Genomic DNA, 20,292 nt, shown 5'->3' on the forward strand with positions numbered 1-20,292 from the left:
AGAGACAAAAGGTAGAGGCAAGGGTGAAGCAGATTAGGATTTTTTAAAAAGTCTAATTTTGTTTTCTTAAATTTGCATAGAAAGTGCCCGAGTTATTTTGCATGAGCAGTTGTGAATATGGGTCTCCCCTGAAGTTCTGTTACTCAGCTTTGTATACTGAGTGTTACTTGAGAAGAGCTTACACAGCCTTAAGTTGTATGGCAGTACCAAGAATGAGTGTGCTTTACAGAGATGGCTACTGATTTTAAAACTGTCTGACTTCTAGCTGTGGTGTTAAACGTGATTGTATGGTGACAAATTTCCCGAGTGCTGAACACCTCTTTCTTCTTTCAGGCGGGGCTTGAATCCACCCCACAGAGTGAAGTCGATTTCAATGACTACCTTCACACAACAGGAAATAGAATTTCTGCAGAAACATGGAAATGAAGTAAGTGTAATTTGGAGAATAAAGTGGGTTTGGCACTTTAGTATTAAGGTTGAAAACACTACTTAAAGAAAACTTAGGATTTTTTGTTTGTTTTTTTTTTTTTTGTTAGCAAAAGCTAGTCAGAAGTCTTTTGAAGCCAACATAATTTGAAATGAGACTTCTGAAGAGCTTATTTCATTGGGTAGCTGATCATCATAATGTTATTGCCCAACCCAGACAATGCAGATTCACATGATCAGTATTGCTGAATTGGGTTTCCTTTTGATTTTGCATAAGGCAATATGCAGCCACTTTTTTTTTCCCTGTAAGCTCAGAACTTGAAACTGACTGCAGCAGTGTTTCCTGAAAGAGTGTTCTGTGCCCAAAATAAATACAAAAGTGCAGCTTGTAGCTGTATTTCTTCTCACTTGGTATCAGAAAGTCTTCTAGTAGTTTTAGTACTTAATAAATAATAATAAAGAATTAATTTATAATTAATAATAATTTAAATACTTAATTAAAGTATATACATATAATTGTGTATGTGTGTTAAAGTCTATCCATATTGAATATTCTTGGACAGAGGGAGGAAAGGGAGAAATTGTTATCTAGTGAGTAGTTTGTGGCAGCTTTGAAGGGGACAAGTTCTAGCATACTGACTTTTTGTTCCTTTTAATAGGAGGAAAAATCTGAGGTAGATGTTGGATTGACTCTGTGGGAATACATGGAGGTGTTGAGCCCTGGATGTGGCTATTGCTGACTTCAGTTTGAGGGTGTAGTTTGTGTTTTAATAACATGCTGTAGCCTTGAGGATTTTAGAGGCAGATTTTGCCTCTGCTCAAACTAGATAAGGTTCTGCTTCACATTGATTGTACCCTGTTTAGTAGAACTATTGATTGTAGGCTAGAGTGTGTTTTATTAGTGTGCTTTTGTGAAGCTTTGTGAGGATAAATCCCATCATTCAGTAAAATGCTGATACTTAACTTTCTTAAAGTTGGTCCATTCATAACTGTCAGGTTGAAGAATGAAAACAGAAGTAGTAATTTCTTTTTCTGGCCTGGTAAACATGTGTTATTTGTTGAAATGACTGTTAGTGCCTGATTCCTTTAGACAGAGCTAGAACAAGGCCTGAACTCTCCCAGACTTTATAAAATACTCTTGATGGCTTAGGTTGGTTGGGCTTTTTAAACTGTAGAGCGTTGCATGTGTGTGTGTATATGTATAGAGCATATATTAGTCAGTATTACTGACTTTTTGCATAAGGAAATTTAATAAAGAGCCATCTGTGGAGTCACACAGAGTGTGTTGGAGGCTCTTTCCATAAGATTAGATTGTAAACTTCAGCTTTGCTTTAAGCTTCACCAAGTGTAAAGGAAAACATGTGTTTGTAGCTCCCTCCCTGTATTTGTTTTAATTTCATTTCTTACTAAACTTGCTATGTCTAGAGATGGCTTTGAGTTTGTTTTCACTGATCTGGAATCTTAAGTGATCCTTTCTCAACTGATTAGTGTGGCTGTCCTTCTCATAGCCATGACTAGTCTGCTAATCTTAATGATTTAGTTGATACATAGTTTATTATTGACATTAAAAAAACTGACCTCTGCAGTGCTACTCTGTTTCTAAAGCAGAGGTCTTTGTGCCTGTAGTACTCTAATTAAAGAATTGTAATGATTTAAATGAGCTGCCTCCTAAATGAAGATGTCCTTCTGAGTTTAGTTTTAGGTTGTTGATTATTGCTTTAATTCTTAAGTAAAGCTGAATAGACACACTCTTAAGTGCTGATGGTACATTTTTAGGAGTGCTCAAATATTGAACAGAAATGATTATTGTTTTAAACACTGTTAGAAGTTTAAAACCTAGTTAAACATGTTGTACTTTATGTTGCAGTAGTTAAGTAGGCATTTTGCTTTCTCTTGATAGTATTTGGACTTTGGAATACTTATCTGCAGATAAGATACTTATTGGACAGAGGAAATTCATCTGACAAAACCCCCCCATTTTTCTGCTTAGCTTACTGTTCAGCGTAGGAGGCTTTTGGAAGAAAGGAAATCGCCTGAAATAAGACTTTTCAAACATGGAGTTGTCCAATGTAGTAATATCAACAGTTATAATAATTTTACAATGATACATTTAAAAAGAAGTTCAACTTTTTTGGCAATCTATCATGTTTAACTTCCATTTTTCTGTAACTTCTAAAATACTTTCATTCCAACTTTCTTGTTCTAGTGTTTCTCCAGCATGGCCCAGGCCTCTGTGATAACCTTTCTTGCTTCCAGATGAGTAGGTCGTGCTGGTACAATAGGGATCTTGTTCTGAATACAAAGTAAAATAGCAAGAAAACTTCCATGAGATAAAGTAGTTAAGGTGCTGAGTTGTTCTTAAAGGAAGTAATTTTCCACTCTCATTTAAAGGGTATTTATAAGGTCAGTGTGTTGTATGAGGTTGAAGTCGTCTAAAACAACCCAACCACCCAAACTAAACAAAGAAGAAACCCCAAAATGCTTCATAATATTTTAAATACCAACTTTTCCCCAGTTGTTGTAAATGACCCTCTTTGTGGCACACATGGGTAAACATTCAGTTCCTGAAAGGCTTCTGCAAAGCAGCTGCTTCAGGGAGAGATTATGCAGAGCAGCTCTTCCTTAGGTGAGGCACCATCTTCTTCCCCACATGTGGCCATTCTAAGACATTTCTGGCATAGGTAGCTTGAAAATTATTAAATTATTTTTAATGAGTTTTTACTGCTTCAAACAAAGTTTTGAATCCTTATACTGTATTAGAAGACACCTATATTTTGGTGTTGCTGACTCATTTGGAGGTATAAACAGCTGAGCAGTCTCCAGTTGTGCTTATGTTGGGATTAGGTCACTGTAGCAAGAATGGAGGCATCTTCCAGCTGGCATTCCTCAAGTGCCTTCTGAAATCCTTTTGAAGGATAAAGGCAGTTCTGACTCACTGGGTAGGGTTTTTTGTCTCCTTGCTGTCTTCATGAAGAGCAGTGTGAGGTATTTTCACATTTTCTCCTTAGGAATAACGAGGAGAGAGTGAAATGGAGATGTATCTGTTTGAATACTCATCCTCAAATGATGCTGGTGCTGATTTGGCCTCTGATTCAGTTGTGCAGTGGTAGTAGGAAGTGAACTTGCTGTTTGAAGAAAGTGGAGGTGGTGCTAATCTCCTGTTGCCATTATAGCTGTGACTTTATTCAGAAACTTTTCTTCTAAGATGAAGAATAGTATTATGAGGCAAACCAGTTACAGAGTTAATTTTTCTCCTACCCTTTTGAAAGATGACAGGTATTTTATAACCTTTCCAAATAACCCATTCTAATTTGCATGTGGTTGAAGAATAAAATTTTGATGGTCTTGGATTTAGAAAATTTCTGCTACTCTGGGGCAAAGACCATGTTTACCTGAGCAGAATACATGAAGTATGCTCAGCTGCTTGGAGTTATTTTAATAGTGCTGAATTTTTGGTGCCAATTTTCCTGACTCTCAGTAGCACCTGTTTCCTGCACTCTTGCAGAACTGGCAGCAGTCTGAGCCTGGTTCAGAGCTGGTGTTAGGTCAGACCAGAATGCTTCCCTAGAATCTCCTTCAGTGTGGAATGTGGCCTGGACACCCTGGAGAGAAAGGAGCAGTCCTGAGCTGGACCTGATGAGTGCTGACAGCAGGAGCTGTGCACTCAGGTGTCCTTGGAGTACATTGCTGGTTCTGCTAATACCATACACAGATCCATGAGCTGACTGTGTGTAGAACAATGTCTTTGTTAGCTGGATTTACTGCCTTCACTCTGCTTATGAAACCACTATCACTTCTGCACCCAAACTGCCTTTGAAATTAGTACTCTGGCAGTATAAAATTCTTTTAACCTACAGAGATTAATGAATAATATTGACATGAGAAGTGCAGGATTACTAAACAAAGCTATAACTTGCTTACATAAAGAAACTGTTTCCAAATCTTTCTTCCTGTAGGGTGTTATGTTTTGGAACATAGCTTTGTTGTGTGGTAATGTGCAGCTCTTTGCACTACCAGCATTATATTTGGTGCATAACTGAGAATATTTTATTGGCAGCGGTGGGGAGAAGAAGAAATCTAATTTGGCATTTACCAGCCTCCTGAAAGGTATTATCTTGTTAGAGCTTTTTAAACTAGACTGACACATGTAATCTTCCTATGCAGTGGTATGTCTGGGTCTCCAGAAGTGTTGCAGGTCAAGTAGTGTGCTTTTTCCTGGGTTGAAGTGCAGCTCCTACCAACACAAGCATGTGTCCTGTGAGAGCTTTTCCTTGCCTTGCTGCCTTCATCATGTACAGGAGCAGGAGGCTTAATGAGCAAGACCTTAACTTTGCTGGCCTGACTGAATTTTTATTCTTCCTGACTAGCACAGCTGTGCTTACAGGAGTTTCTGAAGTGTGGTGGCTCAGTGTGTTGTGTAAGCAGAAGGCCTTTGTCTCTCCCATATCCGCCTATCCCCACACACTGGAGATCTCTATCAGTGAAATAGTTATAACATGGCAAAGCTTTGTTTGGTAGTTGAAATACAAAGCACTGGAATAGAAATAACTGAAGTCTCAGATTCTCAGTGTTTCTGCAAAATTTAGTGGATAGTGCTTATTCTTAATTAACAGTTTTTTAGTAGGCCTGTTCTTTCTTCCTTGCCCAACTATAAAAGCACACAGGAAAAAACCTCAAAACACGTGAACAAATGTAAAGCAAAACAAAAGCTAAACTTTTGTGGAAAACGGGTACATGTATTTTCCTTTTAGTCTTAGAGCTCTTCTTGGAACTCCTGAAGGCATGAAATGTTACTGGAGGCTGGGTTTTAAACCAGAAACCTTTCTGATTAACTTTGTGGCGTGCCAGATGTGCACTGAATGGGATGTGTTCTTTGTTGCTTTCTGTCAAAGCTGAAAACAAAGGTAATTTCTCAAAGTGCAGGGCTATAAATGTAAATACGGTATGGAAAACCTAATGTATGGTAAATATAATTACTCTGGGGAAAACAGTCTCAGATGGAATAGCTGTGGAGTGCATATTCAGGGAAACCAGTGCAATGAAGAGAAATATAGGTAAAGGCTTTATTATAACATACAATATGCACTTGGCCCAATTTCTCCTTTCAATGATATATTTAAGTTATAGAAACTCACAGTTTCTGCCTTGCTACCTCCTGGGTTTTTATCTAGGTCAGGGTGAGTAGGTTGATGCTGGTTGTGATTCTCTTTCCCTCTTTACTTCATGCTGTACTTGCTGATCTAATTCTGAATGTCCCAGTATCTGGTTGCCAAGTGTCTAATGACATCCCTTGCAGGACTGGAGCTTGTTGGCAGAGGACAGGTACTATCCAAAGCAGTTGTAAAGGGATTCTCATGAACTCTTAAATTCCGTGAAGACAACTGCTGAATCTTGGTGTCTACTTATTGTTATCTGACAAGGTAAAACTTTGCTTTGTCTTGATTTTTGCAGCCCCCAGAGTGTAGTAGGGGCAAAACTTCAAAGTATTGCTTCTGTCAAGCCTTCAACAAAAGTAGACTTTCAAATGCTGCATACGCTTAGTCATTCTGACTTCAATGCTCTCCTTTTTTTTTCCTCTGCTCGGTTGGTGAACCAGTGGGACATGGACTAATTACACTTTTCAGGGACAGTGGACAATGATTATGGATTGTTGGATATGTTCCACTGTTTCTAGGGGCTTCCACATAACTTGAATGTTTACTCTTGGCTCGAGCTTGTCAGGCTCTTCTCTAAGCAGAGCATTTTATTTGATAGAGCTGTGATTATCAAAAGGAGGAGTATAGCAAAGCTTGCAGCAAATAAACAGAGCTTTTGAGCACATGCTTATTTGTGCTGCTGTTGCAGAAAGAACAATATTAATATTAAATGGCTGAACCAGAGTATTCCCAATGAGATGGTGCAATGTAGAAGGATTTCAGAAAGTCATAAAATTTTTAGGCCCACTACCTTAATAGTAGTGTTGTGTAATTGTGTGCTGAGTTGGGATGATGGTTCATATATTACCTGTAAAAGCAAAGGAATGAGTAATTCTGTTAAAATGGGACTGAAGATGTGTCATACAACTTGAGCAGTAGCATTTTCTGAATGAGCTCTGCAAGTGTGATTTATATATGGAGCTGTTAGAGGGGTGGTTTGAAATACATACTCCTTGGGATATCGAGTTCAAATTTCTCAAAACATATGTTTTCAAAATTACCTAAAATTGTGAACAATTACTTCCTTGGATTTTTTTTCAGATAGTGAATTTGTATTAAATAATGTGTTTAGTAGAGTAACTGCTTGTTTAAGGCCTTGGTTTGTGCAGGTTTACATTTGCTTTAATGCCTTTTTGCAGTTTCTCTGTGCTCCCATGTCCTGCAAGTAATGCCCTGCAAGAGTGAGCACATGCTGTGGATGGCTGTGCTGAGTAACTGTGCTCTTCAGGTGTCCTGCCTGGGCAGCTCTTGGGCCAGACAGAACATAGCACTGAAGCTTGTGATGAGGTGTTGGCAACTAAAGTTGCCAGATCTTTCTATAGTTGTGCTGGTTTTTATTGCTGTTCTAATGAATCTTTTGGTATCTATCCAGTTCAGATGGTGAATTAGTAGGGAGTAATCAGGGTACCAGAGGTATAAATGCTGAGTAATCTTCCCCCACCATAAACAGCAAGTTGTATGGCATAAGTTTGCCTGATATTTATCACAAGAGTAACTTTTGATTAGCTTTGAAACAAAAAAATGTGATGACCTGATCAATAAAAATAAAGCAAAAAAAAAATTTCTCACAGCAAACTTGTTTCTTTGCACAAGATTCAGGACTGTTGGTGACTTACTTTAAAATGACTATGGACAGATAACTACTTCAAGAAAACACAGTTACATGATGTGAGTTCTGTCTTTGTCAACAGTATTTTTTAAATTTTATTTTTCAATTTTCATTTCATCCTGTGGTATTGCACAGCTCTCTGCCGTTTGTGTTTTTTTTAGATGGCTGAAAATTGTTTTGTGGTTCACTTGAAGCATAATCAATGCAGTGTTGTGGATCCTGTCAAGTCAGATGATGGTAGCAGAAGTATAGCTAGACAGAGCACACAGGTCACCAGCAAACAAGGGAAGACAATGAGCCTTTTATTGGGCTCTGAATGCCTGCTTGGAATGGCTGCTGATGTTGAAAGCATTGTGTGCTGCTTCAGACAGAAATATGTGCCTTTCCATGGTTTCTGGTGTGGGTCTAAAACTTCATAAGATACAGCTTTCCAAAGGACTTAAGTCACAATTGTGTAGGTTGGAAAAAACCTTTAAGATCATCAAGCCCAACTGTAGTAGGAAGACAAAACAGCCTTTTTTTGGCATAAGCATGGTCTGAAATGCCCTTATGAGGATGTGATTTACCCTTCATATTCCAGTCATGTTGTACACCCACTTACAATCTTATGGTTTCTTTCCATCAGTCCCACTAATCCAGACTACTCTTATCTGTTGTGGGTGTCTGGTTTTGGTTTAAGACTGGTCCATTTTAAGAACATTTAAGAAATTGTACTTCCTCTGATAACTCTTTAGGTTAAGAAACCTAGGTGGAATTTAATTTGCATTTGGTGTGGTAAATGTTTTACACTGGTTTTCTGCAGCTCCTGCAGTCATACTGGTACAATGAGAATGTCTTGCTGAAGTGTGTGTGACTAAGTAGGCTCTTTGGCTTAGTGGTTGTCCATTAATAAAACTGGTAGTAAAATTGGTTGCCCATTAGTAAAACTGTTCTCTGTGCTACCAGCAGCAGAAGAACACAGAGTGCCTGGCAGTTTGTTTAAATTAATTATAGTAGTGACTTAAGGCATATTTCACTTGTTACTTCCTTTTGTGGTTAGGTATTTAGAAGGAATTAGTTGCTCCAGGAAACACTTTTGGAAGCCTGAAAGGTTTTCTGAAGGTTTGCAGAAATTGCAATGCAATGGCAAGAGCTGATGCCTTTAAGAAGCTTGCATCATTTTAAACGAACAGGTGTTTGTTCAGCACAGTCCTCCTCCGTTCCTCTTTGCATATTCATAGAACTGGATCTACTATGGCTCTGTAGCTGCTAATGATCTGGAGCCACACAGCACCTTGTTTTCTGAGTCCTCACAGAAACTGCCTGTAGTGGTCATGATGGCCTGAGACATTGACACGAGCTGTGGTGGTTTTTGGTTTGGATTGTTAGTTGTTGGGGATTTTTGTTTGGTTGTTGTGAGGGTTTTTTGTTTGGTTTTCTTCCCCCCCTACTCCAAATGCTTAGGCACTTCAGGGGGAAGATGAAGCAGAAAACTGGGAGGGATAAACATGAAAAACTGGGTTGTGGTTTGTTGCTGTGAGTTGATCTCTAGGTCTCAATGGTAGCAGTGGCATGGTAATTGTGATGAGTTTCTTTGATCTGACTTGTTTTGGATGGCAGGAGAAGCAGAAGTAATTGGATGGTCTGATAAGGATGGGGAGGAGGCCTCCTCTGTCATTGGCCAGCACATCTCAGGCTGGATGCAAACTGATTATCGTGGTAGAGCCCCAAGTGTTACAGGGCTGGGTGCAGAATCAAGTGGGGGCTGTTGTAACATTTGTCTTTCTGTCTGTCTGAAATTGAGCCCAATTTTTCTTTTCTTCAGTGTTTCCTGATGTTCTTTCCAATATTGAAGTTGGGGTTGGGGAGGGACTGTGTAGATTTGAGCACCACCAACTCCTGCTGCTAGAGATTCTGTAAATAGCCACAAGCAGGACTTCTCTTCCTCCTAGCAATCATATGACTGCTGCTTGTATAGTTATACTCACAAATCTAAGTATGGAAATACTACTGCTGGCTCACTTCAGGCTATTCACTGCAAGTTTAAAGCTACACACATAAATATTCTGATTTTATATATTTTGTCACCAAAAAGTAGTGAAAGATTGATACTGCTAAAACAGTGATTCTTGATATTAGCTTTTACTTTAGAACAGACTTGTGACTTTTTTGACTAAGTTTGTCTTCTAATTTCATATGAAGATGTATTAAATAATAAAGCTTCGTTTTATCTATTACTATACTGTAAATGACTGTTTGATTTTGAGAACTCAAATCAGTGCGTTGAACTTGATCCTGTTGTGGAGTACAATTGCAGAATGAATGCAAAGTTGCTGAGTTTGAGATAGTAACTACTGATCTTAGCTCTAAATTAGCTATATAAATTCTCATTTAAAAATATCTTTTGATCATTAGATCTGTTTCCTGTTGTTGTTTGTCTCTATCCAGTAGGATGATGATAATGTTGGTAATAAGGACTGTTAGGTGTTGAATATGCAATTGGACTATTTAGAGCTGAAACATCAAAAATGAAATACATAGTTAGGATGTCTGCCTGATCTCTCTAATGCTGAGCAATCTTGGAAATGACCTATAAGATTTATCATGTTTGCCAAGTAGTTTAGGGAGGATGCTGAGGTGGGAGTATCACAGCTTCTACCTTGATTTGCCAGCTTTCAGAGCAATCAGTTTTGCAGCTCTTGGTTGTTAGAGCCTGAAGGTCACTGGGGACAATGTTGAAAACCTGACACTTGCAGGGATAGAGGGCATGTTTGTAGTAGGCAGGTAGGAGGCATGGTCAGGGCTATTTCAGAAAGGGTGTGGGAAGAAAAGCTATGCATCATAAAAACAAAGCTTTTTTGACTCTGCTTCTCTGGAAGAAACCTGTTCTAAAACGGCACTGTGATTTTTGAGGGCAGCTAATGTTTGGTGTTATTGTTTGGGTGCATATTCAGGTTACTTGCAGAGTAGTCTGAAGGGCTTAAAACATTTCATGTTAAAACTCCTACATCTGCTTTAGTTTTGAGAACACCTTTCCTCTTGTTTTGCTCAGGAATTAAAGTTTGAACATACTGAGAATTTTGCAAGTGGTTAAACTTCTGCTCACTCACAGCTACAATTAGAAAACGAAATTGGAGCATGAGTATTTTTACCCCTTATCTCATACCATCATTCAAATGTATATGGTATTGTAGAAACTGCATCATGGTAACAAAGGCTGTTGAAAAAACAGTTCTTGTACTCAAATAGTAATTAAAAGTATAAATACTGAACCTTGGATTCTTTAAAATCTACCATTCGAGGCTTAAGGCATATGGAATCTGTTGAAACAGTTTAAGCCCTGAAGTATGGTAAGGGAATGTATAGAATTAGGTGAAGGAGAAGAATTTTAAAGATTGCAAGTAGAAATCAGGTGCCTTGCATTTCATGAGCACATTCTACAAATACTTTGGAAAAGGAGTGTTGAATGATGAAATTGGATGCTGGGATCTGCTTGCCCTGCTGTGACGGGCAGCTTCAGGTATTTAGACCAGTACATGATGCACCAGTCAGTTGTTACAGCAGCTCAGTCTGGAATATAAATTATGCAGCCACACACTTTAATGGTTTAATGTATTGACAATAGTAAACTTATTTAAGTTTTGAATTAAGGGATTTTCTCTGATTAATCTGTGTTGTTGTGGTTTTTTTTTTATTTAAGGTGTGCAAACAGATTTGGCTCGGCCTATTTGATGATAGATCATCAGCAATTCCAGACTTCAGGGATCCACAGAAAGTAAAGGAATTTCTACAGGAAAAATATGAAAAGAAAAGATGGTAAGATACCTTTACTATTAGAAAGATTGCCCCTGTGATGAGGAGTGAAGATGGACTGTTTGCTCTCATTTTGAATGTTATTTCCTTCTTTGAATCTGCACTTTAGACTAGATTACACACTCTAAAGTGAAATGATTTCTGAACTTTATGTAGAGCTCCTATAGGAAGCAGAGAAGGCAAACTAAACAAGTTTCTCAGTGTTCATATTGATGGAACAGAAATGGCATAAGAGGATGTCAACAACAGTGTAAAGTAACAATTTTGCAAACTGTTATTTCCCATCTGATTTATTATTATGATTTATTGAATAAGTGCTAAAAATATTGATAACTTTAAATTCTAGTCCGTTAAAAAAAACCAACTCTGTCATATTTAAAGAATAGGTACTTTGCAAACTACTGATGCAGTCTATTGCAGGATCAGGGTTCAGGCGCAAAGCTGAGATCTGCCAGGTCTCAACTTCAGACTCAAGAACTTCCATGTGAAACTTGTAAAAACCAGTGCTCTTCTTGCATATAGGTATGTTCCTCCAGAGCAAGCAAAGGTGGTGGCATCAGTCCATGCATCCATCTCGGGCTCTTCTGCCAGTAGTACAAGCAGCACACCTGAGGTGAAGCCACTCAAATCTCTCTTGGGAGAAGCTGCACCCGCACTGCACTTAAACAAGGGCACACCTAGCCAAGTGAGTAATGATTGCTGAGGGGCACAGGACTGTTTGCAGTCCTTGTAGCTCTTTCAGTGGCACAAAAATTCTTGCAGTAACAGCTGCTGTGATCTATAGGAACTAATATGATCACTGTATGTTGTATATTTTTCTGAAGTATATACATGTTTGCAGATCAGATACTAAAAGAAGTTTGTTTCTATTGACCAAACTGATTTTTAATGGTTATTTTCAGTAAATAGAGTTCTCCATTGTGATAGGATTAATTAATTGTCTTTTGCATAAATACCTCAAGTTTAGATCTAATGTGTTATATTTTAATTTTTGCATTTTCTCTCTGAAAATAAGAAAATGACTGATGATGTTAACTGTGAGATTAGTAGTGACTATGTGGATGAAAGCATGTCATATTTATTATGACTTCCTATGCGTTCTGAAACTGTCTTATGCTGTAATGTAAAGTCAAACAACACTGTGTACTTAGATTTTTGGAGGGAAAACAGTTTGTTTAAAAACTGCTGTCAGCATACAGGCAACTCTTAAATTGACCTCTTTTAACTCAAACAGTAGAAAATTGCAACTTCAAGCCTTGCTATTAAATTCTTCAATTTTTCTCTCTTATACTGAATTCTAATGATTTTTTCAGAATGTAGTGAATAAATATTTTCTGTCTTGTAAAATTAAGTTTTATTGCTTGTATTTGTACAGTATTTACAGTTTCAAATGCAAAATCTGAAGTTGCTAATAATATCTTGCTACTTTAGTCTTCTGGGTGCATTTAAACCATGTAAATCTTCAAGAGTTGCTTTAAGAGCCAGAGTAATAGCATATAAATAATCTTCCTTATACTGTAGGAGGAGGGTGTGTACTACATACATCATCTTAAACTTCAGGAATAAATGTGTTGTTAAAGAAATAAGCTTAGTCTAGCCTTCTAATATTTTGTAAATGTCACTTTGGTAAAACACCACCTTTTTGTACTAGCTAATTGAAATCTTGTTTGTAGTCTCCTGTTGTAGTTCGATCTCAAGGACAGCAGCAACAAGAAAAGAAACAATTTGACCTCCTCAGTGACCTTGGCTCAGATATCTTTGCTGCTGCCCCTCCTCAGTCAACTGCTACAGCGAATTTTGCTAATTTTGCACACTTCAACAGTCATACAGGTAGGTATTTGGACCACTGTACCCTTTTTAATTGTATAAAATCTAGTTTTAATTTTGATGGCTTTTGACTAAACTTCATGAGATGTATGTAATTACTGTGCCTTAGGAATGCGGTATTGTTGAAAGTTTCTTTCAGGTCTTTATAAAGAAAGGTTGAAGACATAAAGACTGACAATTCTGCTTTGGGAAGTGGGGGTTGCTGTAGCTGTTCTCTAGGATATGTATGATTACACTGTTTCTGCCTTCTACTAAATTTTAGGTTCTTTGGGGGAGAGAGTGAGAGTATGAGTAATAAATTTTTGAGAGAAGCTGATATTAGACCTTCAATTTTCTTTCTGAAAATTATTAGGAAGAGCATTCATGAAAAGCAAGCAGATACAGAGACTTTAAAGGAGTTCAAATGAATTGATAATAAATGCCAATTTGTCAAAGCAAAAACCAAGGCTTGCCCAGTTTAAAGAGTGATCTCATCTTTTGTGTGTGTGTCTGTTTGAAAGCTGAGTACTGCCCATGTGAGCAGTATTCTGTAGTTTCAGGAAGGATAAACAAGCCTTGAGCATATGTATTGACTGAGGAAAGAGGATAGGCCTTGAATTCTTAGAGGATGACTTCAGTAAAATATATTGAACCCTCAGGGGTTTTTTTTTCCCAGCCAAAGACCAAGAGCCATAGAAATGTATCCTAAAGACAAAGTCAATTCTGTGGTCACTGAAGTTTCTTGTTGCTAGCTTGCCTTGTAGTTGTGGGAAAGTACCTTTGCCTGCCTGGTCTGAATGGGCTTTTCATCTAGTTGTTCTGAGAGAAACTGTGATGCTGCTAAGCTACTCAGAGAGATTTCTTGCAAATCAGTCCTGAAACTGTTAACAGACAAGATAAACTATCATAGGCTGGACTTAAGGTTCACACCTGAGGAGCTGAGCAAAATACAAGATTTATCCAAATTAATGTGAAATAAATGTCTGAATTCAGTAACACTGCAACAGCAATTGTTATTCTGTGTGTTCTGTAAAATCCTTAAAATTAGATTTCATGTTAATCAAAATTTTGGAGGTGTTTTAACTGGAGAACTTCTGCTGGCCAGTGCTGCATAGTGTTACTGAAAAGGCTGCAGATGGTTAATTTTTTCTAATAATTTCTTTCCAAACTTGTTGCTGAATGATTCTTTATTTATATACCCTTTATTATTCTTAATGCTTTTTAGGAGATGAAAATTCCATTAAAGCAGTATTTCAATACTGTGTTCCAAATCTAGGTAAAATTCCACTGCGTCTCTGCTGGGTAATTTTTAGAAGGATAGAAAGCTGTAGGAACACTCCAGAATAAATAAAATCTGAGGAGAGAGTCTGTTAATTTCTGGTCACAAACTAACCATTGTGGTCATTCCCATGACTTCTTACCATAAGTTTTAGAGCCCCAAGCAGTATCAGTGCTAGTAAATCAGTTTCTAAAAGGCCGAAACCTGATTCTGAGTGTGTGATAGCTGAACATGTATTGCAGACTTGCTACCTGAGGGTGTTTTCTAACTTGCTGTAGTAAAATGCTTGTAAGGCATGTCTTGTGTGCAGTAAGTACAGGGTAGTGTTAGTGAAATGAATAACAAAATGTTACAGACTCTTCCTTTGGAACACAAGGAGGGTTGATCAGTCTGCCAGCTTTGGCAGAAATGAATTTGAAATGCTCATTAAGGAGCTGTCTAAACATGTAATTTTTGTTAGCAATTACACACTGCTAAGGAGGATGGGAGAATTTGCACTTAGTCCAGTGCTCCTTTCTCGAAGTTTACAGTCTGGTCTTCTTGTTTTAGGGCTTGGTTTTAGCTGTGAGTGTAAAGGATGGACTTTTTTCCCTTCCTGTTCACAATACCAACTAAATCACTGAAGAAACCAGTAAATTAAGATCCTTCAATACAAGTTACTGAGTGTGGCAGCTGATAGGAAAATATTAACAAACTTGTCCTGTAATCTGTGAAGTGTAGGTGTAAATCTTGAAAATGATGCAGGAACTGCAATTTGTGATATGTTTCTGCTTTCCAAGTTCTTTAATGTATTAAGCCGGTTCAGGATATTGTTGCTTATTGAAGGGGAAACATACTGACCTTATGTTTGCTGTTGGTATTTAATTTACAAAGTTCTGTAATTTCTGCAAAATGGAGATTTTGATTTGTCTGTAGTTTATAGATTGGTAATTGCAACAAGGATCAAAATTTTTGGCGCGTAAGTTTCTTAAAAACTGATGGAATAGATGAGCTGGACAAAAGATTTTACAAAGGTGTAGTGACACAGCACAACTGTATTACCGATAACATGGAAGAAGAGACTTTATCTAGAAAAAACAAAATAGTATAAGAATTATTTTGTGGAGTTGGGTTTTTTTTGGTTTTTTTTACTTTAGGTATACATAGATTTTATTTTAGTTTTTTTTCTATTTTGCAGTGTTTCATTCCTTTATTACATAGGAGGTAGTACAAACCTCACAGAAGAAACTGCAGAGATTGTAGGAGCAGCTGGCATTGCCATGACTGGTGTTGTCATCCCTGGCTGTAGCCAACTGGCTTTTGTACTGCCTTGTTGGTCTGCAGTGTCAAGGGCAGCTGTAAATCCGTGGCAATCTGCAACCCCCTGCAGTTCCTGAGCTTACTTAGGATTGTTCTTGGGTTTTTGTGTGGAGAACTGAATTTTGGAATTGGCAATTTATGTATTGTCCAGGTGCAGGAGAGTACAAGTCTTGCCCGGTCTTTACTTTTGTGTCACATTTACAAAGGTTGACATTTTACTGCATAAAATAAAACAAGATTAATATCAGAATACTCTGCTGAAAAGGTTTTGCAGCAGTACTATTTGAACATGGGCTCACTTGAAGGTCATCCTTTCTGTGTCAGCTGATACAGTAAAATGAAGTGTTTTGTAATGTAATACACTCCAGTTTTTAATTTGGGCCCAAAAGATATTTCATTTAAGATTCTTGACATAGTTTTCTGTTTGTGTGAGTGATTAAAATGAATAATCTTGCCCTTATTCTAGAAGTGACATTTAAGTGCTTAATCCTCTTTGGTCAACTAAACATCAGTCTCTTGCCTGTCCAATTGATGCATTAGGATGAAAGTATCACTTTAATTTTTAAAGTAAATTCTTAATCTATTCCTATTAAAAAACTATTGGTTTAAACACCAAAACAGCTCAAACTTAGGGATTTGGAGTTTGTAAAATGCTGTTTGAACCAATACACAGGATATCACAGAAGTAATTTTTTGTCTGTTTCTGCCAACTTTTTGCGCACTTCAATAACTTTCCCATGATCTTGCTTTCACTTTGATATTTTTTTTTTTCTCCTTGCTGACTCCCATGCTGTGGTGGGTTCCAGGTGCCCAGGGGGCTGTGTGTTCACTCTCCCATCAGCAAGGTTGGGGAAGACAAGAAAAAGCTGCTGAGTCAGGAGAAAGTAACTGGGAAAACCAGACTTGACTTATTTATTGACAATAATAGAGTAGGACAGTAAAAGAATAAAACGAAATCCACCTTCATCCCTTCTTGTGAGGTGTAGGTGTGTGAGGTGTCCTGACCATTTTAGTTCCTCCCCATGAGGGGGCTGAGGAATGGGCATTGCAGTTAAATCATGAGATTTTGTCTCTGTTGCTACTTCTTCCTCATGCTGTTCCCCTGCTCCAGTGTGGGTCCTTTCCATGGGGTGCTGTCCTTCAGGCAGAGTCACAGCTCCTGCCAGAAACCTGCTCCAGCAGCAGCTTTCCATGAGCTCCAGCCTCCTCATGCCCTCCCTACCTGCTCTGGCATGGCTCCTCCAAGGCTGCAGGGTGAATGTGTTACACCATGGTCCTTCGTGGGCTGCAGTGGGACAGCCTTCCTTACCATGGTCTTCTCCATGGGCCTGGAGCATGTCCTTCCCTCCCTCTTGGCTGACCTTGGTATCTGCAGTGTTTTCTCTTGCATTTTCCTCATTCCTCTCTGCCACAGCTGCTGCACACTGGTTTTTAACCTTTTTAACCACAGTGCCCCAGCCAGCACTGCTGGTAGCCTTGGCCTTGGGCAGTGGTGGGGCAGTCTTGGAGCTGCAGCAGCTGTGCAGCACTGGGGGCAGCTTCTGTTCACTCCTCACAGGGACCACCCTGGCTGCTCCCTGCTGCCAAAACCATGCTCTGTAACCCAGTGCTTATGCACATGGTTTATTAAATGTGGTATTGAGTCCAGCCAAACCTCACTCTCTCCCCGGGTACTCGGGGAAGGAAAGTGCAGGCACTTTCCTGCTAATTTATATTAGCAACATTGTGGAGTACAGTAGTTTGTATTAAAATGTCTTTCCAGTTTTTAAGTTTATAGTACAGATATTTTTAATAGAAATTAATTTAAATAATACAGCTTTTAATTAGCACTATCAGATTATTAAGTTACAGTACTTCAGCAATCAGCATAATTTATTCTCTTTGTATATACTTAATCTGCAAAATATCTCTAGAATAAACAAATTCTAACCTAAAAATATAATGTATTGCCATCTGTTATTCCAGAAGGTGTTGTGTGAGCTTTCTTTAGATTGTAATTCAAGTTATCTTTATAAAAAGGTTTGGTTTGCATTTGATTAAAAACATTTTTTCCTTTCTTGCTTATAATAGAGTTGAAGGGCTTCTGTGGAGCTTACCAGTTAGGTGTGCAATTTCTGTTGAGTCTATAGATGCTTGAATGTCCAGCTGGTCAAAATTAGATTAGTGTTAACTTCTATTTTCTCCTATAGTATGGCACAAAAGGAAGGCAAAAAATGAAGTATTACTTGAAATTTCCTTGGATTTAATTTTGTGGATACACCATGAATGCTATCGTCTTGTCACTGGCATTGATTTTCCATATTTCTGTACTCTGATTTAGTTTTTTTAAAGACTGAATTTTCCAGTTAAATGAATTTATAAACCTAGCCAAAACTATTCAGGCTGTGCCAACCAAAATTCACCTGAGGAAGAAGCACTTGGTGTATGAGGAATTTGAATTGCCAATGTGTTACAAGAATACCTTCTGATTTTTGTGCACAAAGAAATGTTCAGTTAGCTCACAAGTTCTAGTTTTGGAAACTAGGTATTCTGTACTTTGTGGCTGTTTTTTCCTGGGCAGCCAGCACTGCAAGCACTTACGGTTAAGCTGGAGTGGATCCCATTGGGTCGTAGAGTTGTGAGCAGCAGCTTGTGTGGGAAGGACAGGAGTGGCATTAACTGATACAGCTCTGTGAAGGTGATTTGTGAGAGCTTGTTCAAAGACAACTTTCAATTGTAGAATAACATGTAATTTCCTTCATGTCAAAAGCAGCACATGTATGGTAGGACATAACCCTTGAAGGCTGTCATGACCATGAATTCAGTTAATACATCTGTTTTTGTGTTTATTTCCCATATCCATTAACATGTTTTGTTCCTTTGCGATTTACAGCGCAGAACTCTGCCAATGCAGGTTTTGCAAACTTTGATGCATTTGGACAGTCTAGTGGCTCGAGTAATTTTGGAGGTTTCCCCACAGCAAGTCAGTCTCCTTTTCAGCCCCAAAATACAGGTAGAAGTCCTAGCACTTTTGATTAATCCTTAATTGAAATAATCCTTACCTTTATGTTGAAAGGTACCGAAGTTGAGTTTTTCTTGCATCTGCCTGCTTTAATGTGATCAAGCCATTTGAAGCTCTGGGGAAACTCAAAATGAATTCCTTGTGTTTGGTGTTGATTTTTTTTTTCCCCTAACGCTACTCAGAAGTCTGATTTATGGCACTGTGTTTGTTAGCTCTACACCTGAAATAACTATGAAAAGAATAAACTCTACTGGTTTTAATAAGTATTGAATTGACTCTGTCTTCTAAGAGAAGCACTTCAGTAGATCCAAAAGGATGTCACAGTACCAAACAAGTGTGTGTCTGCATATGTATGGCATGTGCACACACTTCAGTATGTTTGACTTCATGTGTAGAGCCTATTGCTAAGATTTATTTTGCTTTCCTTTAATTTGATCATGCTTTAGAACTTCTGCTTGAGTTTACACTTGCTGTTTGTCTAGATCTTTGGCTGACTGACTTTCTTTTCCTTTTTTTTTTTCTTTTGAGTGTGGTGTTGTTTTAAACTTTTTTTTCAAATTTTCTTTCTCCCTTCTTATGTTAACTTTAACCCACACACAATTTCTGGCTGTCCAGCGTTCAGAACGCTTTCATCTAGCTGCAGTTTTGGTGAATTTACTTCAGCTTTTCCTCTCCAGGCTGTACACAGTAAGTTCCACGCAGTGGAAAACTCAGCTTGCTTCATTTTATGCCATTGTAGTATAGCACTTCCATTCCTACTGTTGCATATGTTTCAACTTGTTGCTTATGCTTTTAGAAAGTTGTGTTTCTGTTTTAGAAAGTTCTGTAGTATGAGTGGAATCATCAACCAACTGTTATAAAATGTGATGCACTTAATGGAACAACTCATTTAAATTTGTGACCTGCCTAGATTAAATTGTCTGGACAATGAAGAGATGGAAGCTCATGGTGTCATACTTGATCTGAAGTTCAGTTGTATGGACTCATATTAAATTTATAAAATTGATTTATGTATCTCTGACTTCAGTGGAGACTTGTTATAAAAGAGCTGTGTTGTGTCTTCCCCCTAACCTCTTTCCTGATTGGATGCAGTCTAAAACTCTTGAGAACAGAGAACAAAACTCTTTAAACCTGGGCATGAAATCATATAACTTTTGGACTTCCAGGCACTTTTTTTTTTTGCTTAGGATTATAGCTGACATCTGAAATGACTAAACATTGAACCACTAAGCAAATGTAAATAGTAGTTATTTGTTAGCCACATATGGTAGGGAAATGAAGCTTCTGTATTTTGACTGTTAAAGTTTTTATTATTGAAATTACTTTTAACAGCTAAAAATAGCATATAGTTTTCAGGATCAAATTATGACTGTGATTTAAAGTGTTGAAGTTTGGGGTGTTTATCCCTGATATGCAGTCAAAACACTATTTTATGATTTTTTTCTGATGGCCCACTGAACTTTGAAGGAAGTGGGAAAGACCCTTAAATGGGTAGGATGGGGCAGGCAAACACTTTGCCTCACATAGCCACAAAGGGAGGGTTATTGTGCCATCAGTTACAGTTGGAGAAACTTCCTAACTTTGGAGCATTGATCATGTTTAACTTAATTTGTTACAGGTGGAAGTGCTGGATCAGTGAATGCTAATTTTGCTCACTTTGATAACTTCCCCAAATCCTCCAGTGCTGATTTTGGATCCTTCAATGCTTCTCAGAGCAACGCCACAGCAACTGCAGCCAGTAAAGCTGCAGTGAATAAACTGAATCTTCAGTCAGCTGACAAATATGCAGCTCTTGCTAATTTAGATAATATCTTCAGTGCAGGGCAAGGTATTAAACTTTATTGTTTGCCATGGTTATTCTATATGTGTATAGTTACCACAAGGA

At 38.0% G+C, this 20,292-nt stretch overlaps 1 protein-coding gene across 9 annotated transcripts in view; it reads left to right on the forward strand.

The window, feature by feature from the left end:
• Positions 1-20,292, forward strand: part of AGFG1 (ArfGAP with FG repeats 1) — a 37,324-nt gene that overhangs the window by 8,687 nt on the left and 8,345 nt on the right. For 2 of the 9 annotated variants that reach the window (XM_054282875.1, XM_054282874.1), the window contains exons 2-8: positions 334-427; positions 10,910-11,025; positions 11,545-11,707; positions 12,696-12,852; positions 18,279-18,398; positions 18,936-19,094; positions 20,026-20,235. In XM_054282875.1, coding sequence (XP_054138850.1) covers positions 334-427; positions 10,910-11,025; positions 11,545-11,707; positions 12,696-12,852; positions 18,279-18,398; positions 18,936-19,094; positions 20,026-20,235 — 1,019 coding nt within the window. The remainder of the gene's footprint in view (positions 1-333; positions 428-10,909; positions 11,026-11,544; positions 11,708-12,695; positions 12,853-18,278; positions 18,399-18,935; positions 19,095-20,025; positions 20,236-20,292) is intronic. The other 7 variants (XM_054282876.1, XM_054282878.1, XM_054282879.1 and 4 more) reach the window with 4 other exon arrangements.

This window comes from Melozone crissalis, unplaced genomic scaffold, assembly GCF_028551555.1.
Source record: "Melozone crissalis strain CALT ecotype California unplaced genomic scaffold, PUWL_Pcris_2 ptg000034l_1, whole genome shotgun sequence".
In the NCBI taxonomy this organism is placed as follows: Eukaryota; Metazoa; Chordata; class Aves; order Passeriformes; family Passerellidae; genus Melozone; species Melozone crissalis.